Here is an 8,824-nt window from a genome sequence, read left to right as displayed (position 1 = left end):
CTTTCAGCCCGCCCTGACGCCCGCACCGCCCCCTCCCCCCTCGCGCTCGCGCGCGCCCGTCCAGGTACGGCCTCGCGGTGCCGCTGCCCTTCCGCTTCCACGCGCCGCTGCAGGTGCTGCAGTGGCTAGCGGTCAGCGCCCACCTGGGACGCTTTGCGTGCCGCGCGGGGATGCAGGGCTGCGAGGGGTCCGTCTTCGTAAGGATCCATGGCCTCATCGGCGCAGCCATGGGCGCGCTCGCAGGCCCGGGGCCCGACGCCCTGGGGCCCTCCCGCAGCGGCGGCGGCGGCGGCAGCGATCGCAGCAGTGGCGGCGAAGGCATCGCACCTGCAGGCGTCGGCCGCTTCGAGTGTTCTGTGGTGGTGCAGCTGTTTTTGTTCTACGTGGCGCTCGTGGCGCCTCTCGCTTGGGGGTACGCTTTTGATCGAGCGATGCGCCGCCGCTTTCCTGGAGAGACTCGCGGGGCCGCCAGCGGCGGCGGCGCGGGCGGGCCGGGCGCAGCCGTCGGGGCCGGGGCGCGCGCGGGCTGGAAGCCGCTGCATGCGGCAGAGTGCACCAGCACCGCGGCGGCCGTGCTGTGGGGTTTGGCGCTGCTAGTGTCCTCGTGGGTGGTGGCAAACGCGGCCGCTGTATATCTGTGACTGACCGCTATGCAGCGCGCGCGCTTTCGCTGCAGTCGCGCTGCTTTTGTCCGCTGCCATTTTTGACCGAAATCGTTGGGATGATACGATCGAGCGAACCAGTGAAGCCCGCCGTTGATCGCGCGCACCGGTCTTTCGGCTTTCTCGACTTGCGCCGGCGAAGCGGCTCCATCGAAGCGCATCATTGAATTTCCAATCCCTCCGTCACGCGGCCGCCTATCTCCCACCGTTCCATCCGTATCTTTGAAGACCCGCCGCACGCTGTTGCCGGTGCGACGCAGACGCCGCTCCCTCCGTTGATGGAACGAGCGCGTCACCAGCCACATCACCTGCGAATTGTGCGCGCACGCGCACTCGTCTGCCCCAGGCTCCCTCACACAATGGTCGCTCCCCCGCAAATCGCACCCGGCTGCTGAATATGCCACTGACATGTCCGTGGAATACGTACACACGAGCACCGCCCGCTCGGCTCGCAGCAGACAAGCACGCGGCCGCTTGCATGCCGATGGCGCCGCGACTTTTGTTTGGCGGAGTTTCCTTTGACAATCCTCTCTGTTGCTGTGCGCGCATCACAGTCAGCGCGCAGGTCGCGGTTCACCGTCCTCCTGATGTTGACACCTACTCTCCAGCAGCAGCCAATGAGTGTGGCAGTAACTGGTGCCGGATCCCCACTGCAAAATGTGAGGGGGGGGGGGGGCGTCGAGATCCAGCAGGTCGCCACGGCAGTGTGGCAACCCGCCTTGCAGGCACTACACCCTGGGGTGTGGCATGATTGAAGGTATGACACATGTTAAACACATGCTTTTTGATGTACCGTGATATCTCTCAACCCACCGCCAGTCTTTGCGTCTGATTTCGCAGTCTCGTTCGTGGACACCGAAAGCCGTGATCTGATCATCAGGTATCATATATTGCAGACTCAGGCCTTGACACATTTGGTGTCGCTTGTGCCGCGAAGGTCCGCTTGACAAAACCAGGACTGGGACCCAAGGACAAAACAAGGGCATCGCGTGCCGTGGCAGCACAGAATGGGTGCCTGCATCTCAAAGGACGTCTCTGATAACGGTGCCGTCAAGACCACATCATCAGCGTCCACAGCAGGCGCAGCTGCGGCAAAAGATGCGGCACCCATGGCCACATCAGCGCAGCCCGAGCCTGCAAACAGCTGCGCCTGTGCCAAGCCGCGATGCGCCGACGGCGCCGCGGAGCACCTCTCGCTGCAAGCCGAGCCCCACGACAGCCTCAAGCCGCCGCTGGCGCGCGTGTACAGCAGCAGCACGACGCCGTCGCGCTCTTCGCTGCGCCCCAGCATGGACGGCGGCGGGAACGCGGCCAACGGCTGCGGCGCGGCCGCGGCCGCGGCCGCGGGCGGCGGGCTCCTGTCAGGAGGCAGCCTGACAAGCAGGTCGCACAGCAGCGAGGGCTCGGGGCCGCTGCCCCGCGTGCGCTTCGCGCCGGGCGCGGCCGCGAGCGACCCGCGGGTGTCGGGAGGTGGGTAGGTTGTCCGGCCTGGGGGTGAGGCTACTCCCCAATTTATTGGTGCGGGGGCCAGAGGTGGCGACATGAGGGGGCGGGGCTGGGGCCAGACTTGCCGAGCGCGTGGCTGCGCGACCAGGTGAATGAAATGTATGTACGTTTGACCAAAGTCAAACCCTGAGTGCCGGCAGTGGCCTGCCAAACCGCTGCCCTGCTCTCGCAGAGCGCCGCCGCACCCACGAGCTGGCGTGCTCTGATTCTGTGAGCCTCAAGAAAATTGTGGACGTGTTTTATGAAAAGGTGCGGCCGCGCGGCCGCGGCGCGCTGCCCGCGCCGGCGGCGCGTGCGGCGCGGGTTGAGTATAGCGGCGGTGCGCCGGGGCGGCCTGGTCGCAGCTCGAGGGGGGATGCTTGATTGCAGTCGGATGCGGCGGCGGCCGCGTCGCTCTTGGGAGGAGCACGCTGCTACTGGGCGGGTCAGCGGGCTGACCAGGCACAGGATACTGGGAAGTTGAGCGGTTTGCGGCGCTGCCTCCGGTGGCGGCGGCCCTTCACGACCACACCCACTCCCTGCACCCTCTGGCGAACTGCGGCAACCGCGGGGGGCTTTCGCTCCATCCCCAGCAGCATGTTCACGCCCCCTTCCCCTTCCCCCAACCCCGTCCCCGTCCCAGGTGATGGGCGACGCCCGGCTGTCGCCCTTTTTCAAAAGCGTCGACATTTCAAAGCTCAAGTCCCACCAGGTGGGCAGGGGGGGGGGGCGCCTCGCCCCCCGCGCGGCGTCGCGGCTGGTAGGCAGGGAGCGCGCCCGCGGGGGTGCGCCTGGGCGGCGGGGGCCATCCCTGACGACCTCCAGAAGCGCGTCGCGGGGCCGCGGCCGCGGCCGCAGCCGCTCATGGGCGGGGATTTGCCACCTTGATCAAACTATGTGAGTGATTGTGTAAGTGTGTGTGTGTGTGGGGGGGGGGGTTGCCGCGGATTGATCTGCACAGCTGGGGCCCACGCGTAGCCTGGCCCCAACGCCGTGTGATCCTTGGGTGAGGGGGGGGCCGCCGCCGCCGTGCTGTCTCTCCACCTTCCAATCACCAAAACCCCCCATTACATCCCATTAGGCCTCGCTTCAAAACACCGCAGGTCACCTTCATGGCTCTGGCGTTTGGCGGCAAGCAGCTCGTCACAGACGTGAGCGGCGGCGCAAAGGGCGTGGCACTCGATTGGCGGTGACGGCTGCATTGCTATGCCAAGGGGAAGCCCGCGCCAGCACCAGGGGCGAGGCAGTACACAAAGGCTTTGGAGGCGTGCGCCGACGCGCGCCTGCAGGGAGGGCAGGGGGAAACCCAGCTCCGCAGCGGCCGGTTCCATCAGGCGCGCCCCGGCCCCTGCCGCCCACGCTCGCGTCCCCTGGCCGCCCAATGGCCTGCCCTCCCCCCCCTGACCCAACCCCAGGAGCACCCCGCCCTGAACCTCAGGCGCATCCACTGGCGCCTCATAAAAGACAGCGGCCTCACAGAGCAGGACTGGGAGGTGGGCGGCCCTCACACCCGCGCACTCTCCACACAACACGGGCCCCTGCATGCCTGGCCACCCCTTCCCCCTCCCCGCCTCCCGGGTCCCCGGTGCCCGCCCCATGACCTGCGGCCCCGGCAGGCCTCTCCTAGGCCTCCCATCCGCCCTCCCTGCCCTTGCTCGCCGACGCCGACGCCCCGCCGCCGCCGAGCGTAACCACCGCGCGCCCGAAACGCAAAACCGCCCCTCAGTGGTTTTTCGAGCACTTCAAGGCGACCCTGGGGGAGCTGCCTGAGATACCCGAGGAAACCAAGGCCGCAGCAGTCGCGTCCGTCGCGGCGACGCGCGTCTACTTCGCGCCCATAACTGATGATGAGGTGGCAAGCGGGGCATACGCGCTGGCGCCCGCGCCGGGAGGAGCGGCTGCCCCGGCGGCGGACGGCGGCGGCGGGGCGGACGCGTGCACGGTTGCGGGCGCCGCGGGCGGGGATGCGGCGGCGGCGGGCGTGGCGGTGGTGTGAGGGGGCCGACGTGCAGGATTTGGGGGGGGCGGTGCGCGGGATTTCGCAGCTTGCTGAATGATCTGTTCTGGGTGAGGCGAGCAAAACAACAGATGTACGAACGCAAGACGGGCCCCTGAGCCTACTTGGCAATTGCTGGCGTCTGTGCCGATCGAATCAGGCCCGCCACCCGACGGTTACTTTTTTGTCCGTGACTGTTTGCAAGTGATCCAGCATGGCGGGATCGGTCGGCACACGGGGTGCGTGGCTTTTCGTTCAACAGCAAGGCACACAAGCCCCCATGCCTCGGAGTGTGGAAAGTGCTTGGAGCCGCGACGCACCACGCGCGCATGCTCGCACACGGGTTTGCTGTGCGGGGCCCGCATTAGTTGCGGCCGCGCACGCCGCCGATGGCACAAGATTTCACTCGTCACTTGCAGCCGCGTTCCCTGAAGTTGAGGGACAGCCGACCTAGCCACCACCGCAATCGCGGCACCAGCGCGGAGCAACGGCCGCTCGCATGCCTTTACTTCCCCTGCACTGCAACAGCAGCCCCGCTGCCGCCGCCGGTCGCCGGCCGCCGGGCTGGCCGCTCGATCCATCTCTGTCGGCGCCCTGCCGCTTTCATCCCCGCGCCGGCTGTGACGCGTGCCTGAAACAGTGGGCACAAACTTGCATGGCGAACCAATCAACTCGTGATACGCTGAAGACCTCTTAATACTGGGTTGCCGCACGTGATGCGCCACGGCTGGCACATCCCTTTTGTCCTATTCGGACCCTCTTTCAAGGGACCCCCTACCGCGCGGCCGCGGGTGAACAGCATCAGCAACCACGCGGGCTGGAATGCGGCGTGTGAAATAGCAGTGTTCGTTGCTTGTAGTTCGCAGGCGTGTGCTGACCAGAGCAGCCTGTCTGCTGGCTTCCGACAAGGCCCGCTGCGAAGCTGCACGCCTTCATTCTTGGGGACCCCACGACAGCTCTGGAGGGAGGATGAAACCACCTGCAGGCCCGTCGAAACAGCGGCCGGGTCAAAGCGGCAGCCGCGTTGGTCAAACTCTCCACAGGAGACGAGTGTGGCGTGCGCAGAGCCTTTGCGGCCGGCTGCCGCCGTGACAGCGGGCCGCGCGGCGCGCACTTCAGCATTCCTGGCCCGCAGACGGAGCAGTTAGTGGTGCACGCCTGCCTGCGCTCTCCCCCCTGTGCCAATCAGCCTCTTGGGTGGCTGCAAAGCCGCGCCTGTGCGTGGGGGGCAATTGCATGGTCACCCACAAGGGCTTGTGGAGCAGATCCCTGTCAGTGTGCCCTGTTGAGGTGACGACACAATCGGGTGACGCCCTCAACCTCCCGCGGACTCGCGCGCGGGTGCGCGGATGGGCGTGAAGCGGGCGATGATGCGCGGTGAGCGCGCGATGGCAGAGGTGCTGAACTGCTGATGACGTATCTGGCAGACAGCAGATCACGTGAAGTGGTTTGACAGCAGGGCAAATCAGATCAGGGGGTTGACAGCCAGCCAGCCAGCAGTGCCAGGGCCCGCAGCGACGCACAGCGCGTGTCCCACGCCGCCAGCAGCAGCACCGACACGACCGATCCGCTGTCAGCAAAGTGTTACATTATAGGACGAACGCATGCGCGTACCTGGGCCCTCCGACTCCACACGACCGCGCGTGCGCCTCGCTGACAGCTGCCGCCGACAGCAGTCAACGGCAGTCAAGCAGCAGTCTGAAGCAGCCGAAGCATAGCGCCAGCAAACGATGACAGCTGTCAGCGATTCGGTGCCACACATACTCCACCCAGCAGCGAGCTGCCCATCTCACCGTGCTTGCTGCCAACCCCGCCAACCCCCCGACCTTGCTCCATCTCCCCACATGGGCCCATCCTGCAGGACGACGCCAGGTGCTCTAGCAGTACAAGTTAGTCCAAGCCAGCAAGCAGAGAGAGACAAGGCCGACACGGGCGGAAAGCAGCTAGCAGCAAGTGTTTGCCATCAGATAGATAAGTTGCTCATGCCATAGTATCACTGCCATCGGCCCCGCGCTCATCAAAGCGGACCTCCTCATTCCTAACCTTCCAACGCATCTGCCAGCAAGCATACACATAAGGGGCAACAATGCCATTACCCTTTTGCCGAGTCAGGCGTGAGCACCGGCAGCACCGCTGCGGCCAGCAGACCCACACACCGCACGGCAGTGATGCAAGTGTGTGTGCGTCCTTAATGATTGCGCGCGCAAGAGCAGTTGCCATGGCGCAATCTTGGCAAACGGCAACACCGACCCTGCACTCTGCAAAGGGAAGGTGGACCCCACGCACGCTCTGCTTGAAGGGGTTGCGCGTCGAAAAGGGCGCAAGCGCGTGCGCATAGCATGGCAGGATGCACAGACAGCACACACAGCAAGATGGGCGCTGTGCATGCCGCTGCCGCTGCCGATCAGCAGCTGTCTCATGTCCCATGCGACATCAGAAGGCAATGCACACAACTGACCGGCCGGTGTTGCAAGCGGCAAAGCTAACGCTCACCCAACCGGCTCCGGTCACAGTTGAGGACCCAACCTGACCTGCAGCGCTGCTTGAGCCGGAGGCGAACCCCGCGCACGTGGTAGCCACAATGCCCGCGGCGGTAGAACCCGACCACCAGTTCAGTGCGCTTGTGAATACACCCGCGTCAACCAAACTCGTCTGGATGCTGCCCCCTAGTATGGTCGTGAAGTTGCTGGCCAGGACGACGCCGCTCAAAGACTCAACAGGCAGGCTGTTGGGAACCCCGTACAGGGCAATGAAATCAGAAATCTGGTCGGATGCAGATGTCGAAAGGAACGCGTGCGTCACCACAAGCCCGGCGGGCCTGAACGGCGAGGCGTTGCACAGGGCGTCAGCGCCAGACCGGCCACCAAGGTTTGCGTTCCTGAGCGTATCAGATTCACGGTAGAGCACCAACCGCGAGCGCAGGAATCGCGCCGCAGGGACGCCGCCCAGTGTGACCGCATTGAGGTTGGCCAGGTCCGTGAATTTTGCATAAACGCTGAAGTCGATGGCAGACACGTTGGCTAGGATGGCTGTCAGGTTGGTGAGGCTGGTGTTGACCGCCGCGACAGCCGCCGCGCCTGTGGTGACTACAGACTTGATGGACTCGACAGTGGCGTTGGCCAGGGAGATTGCCGCCGCGTCCGCCTGCTGCGCCGATCTCAGGGCTGCCAGAGTGTTGTTGAACGCCGTGATCTCCTGGACGGCGGTCCGGTTTGCCGCCTGCAGCAAGGCCAGCTGCTGGGTGGCGAGTGCGTCGGCCGCTGCAAGGGCAGCGATCTGCTGGGAAACGTCGGCTGGCACGGTGGTGTTGGTCGTGATCGCCTTCAGCTCTTGCACTTGGGCAGTGAGCGCCGCGATCTCCCGCGCAGCGGTCTGGTTTGCTGCAGTAAGCGCCGCAATCTGTCGGGCAGCATTGGACGCGTTGGCCTGCAGGCCCTGCGTGTTGGCGGTGAGCGCCACGATTGCCTCCCGGAGTGCATCTATCTCGGCGCGCAGCGCCGCAGCCTGGTTGTTTTCCCTCACAAGAGTGGCCACAGAGCTGGCCTGGGCGGCGGCGGCGGTGACCTTGGGCTCGAGGGCTGCCAGGTCACTGGAAACTTTGTTGACTTGGGCAGCGGTGGCCACGCCGCAGCCATAGTGCAACTTGGTGGGGTCCTGGGGGAGTGGTGGGTGCAACCCACACAGGTGCGTGGTGGTGCGCAAGCTGAGATCGTGGTAAAAAGACACAGCCTTCTAGAGCTACAGCTGTATGTTGTCAACATACCATTTGGTATGTGAGTGTATGTTGCTGTGGCTGGATGTCATGTACGTGTAGATTGCTGCTAGCTGCTGCTGGTGGATTCATGAATACAACAATTTTTTTTGTTGCTGCCACCCATGTCACATTCACCTATACAAGCCACTAAGCAACGCACAGGCACCTGCTCGTATGCGCCCAGGTCCACGCTGAATGCTAGCACCCACCTTGCTGTCGGCCGTTGCGTTGGCGGGTGCCAGCAGCTCGGCGCACAGCTGGTCTACAAGGGCTGGGCCGGCCTTGGAGCACTTCTTCAAAGCGTTGACGGGCGTGCACTGCGCGAGGGGACGTGCGTGAGACGGCGCATGATCGCTTGGTGTGCGCAGGGTTGTGGGTTCGTGCATGTCAGACATATCGAGGGCAGGCAGGCATGCAAGTGAGAAACACTGATGTTGTGCTTCCACACCGACGGGGGCGTTATCGAGCGCATCACTATGCACGAGACAGGCAAGCCTCCAAAGGGGGGTAGGACCGCCGGGCAGCTCTTACCAGTGCCAGCTTCTGCTTTTTGGGGGTTGCTTGAGGGCTGTGCAGGTATGCGCGGGCAAAGTACGGGTGAAAGGTGGGGCTCAGTACGGGAGTGGATTATCGCTGATGCATGCAGCGCGTAGAGCGCCAGCACACACCACCTGAAGGACCTCTAGCAGTGCCACCAACAAGGGGTCGTTTGCGGGCCGCGCATGTATTGATGGGAGGACAGCTCAAATGGAGGTATGCAGGCTTGTGCGAGGTAGGTGGGCCTGGCACACCAGCCGGCTGCACCGCCAAAAATTAGTCAAGCGTGGTCGGGCGTCACCTAACGTGACATTGATCTCAAGGGGAACCCCTCCATGTCCCGGGTCCGGAAGCCGCTGGTGTACAGTAGTGTGATCTGCTTGTCTACCG

General features: G+C 64.7%; 2 protein-coding genes across 2 annotated transcripts; one reads left to right on the top strand and one right to left on the bottom strand.

Moving 5' to 3' along the window:
* Positions 1 to 1,669: 1,669 nt before the first annotated feature.
* MNEG_8944 (hypothetical protein) lies at positions 1,670 to 4,143 on the top strand (the record flags this gene model as incomplete). Its single annotated transcript, XM_014042586.1, has 6 exons — positions 1,670 to 2,132; positions 2,341 to 2,471; positions 2,791 to 2,859; positions 3,251 to 3,298; positions 3,563 to 3,640; positions 3,874 to 4,143. 6 exons carry the CDS (start codon positions 1,670 to 1,672, stop codon positions 4,141 to 4,143), a joined length of 1,059 nt encoding a protein of 352 aa, XP_013898040.1.
* A 2,798-nt stretch (positions 4,144 to 6,941) lies between these two features.
* Positions 6,942 to 8,369, bottom strand: MNEG_8943 (hypothetical protein; the record flags this gene model as incomplete). The annotated part of the gene is made up of 4 exons (XM_014042585.1): positions 6,942 to 6,961; positions 7,041 to 7,797; positions 8,107 to 8,214; positions 8,346 to 8,369. The coding sequence occupies 4 exons, from the start codon at positions 8,367 to 8,369 to the stop codon at positions 6,942 to 6,944; spliced, it is 909 nt and encodes a 302-aa protein (XP_013898039.1).
* Positions 8,370 to 8,824: the final 455 nt, after the last annotated feature.

Source organism: Monoraphidium neglectum (genome assembly GCF_000611645.1).
Source record: "Monoraphidium neglectum strain SAG 48.87 unplaced genomic scaffold scaffold01764, whole genome shotgun sequence".
NCBI classification, from domain to species: Eukaryota; Viridiplantae; Chlorophyta; class Chlorophyceae; order Sphaeropleales; family Selenastraceae; genus Monoraphidium; species Monoraphidium neglectum.
Note: the sequence above shows the minus strand (reverse complement) of the source record. Positions and strands in the feature narration are given on the sequence as shown.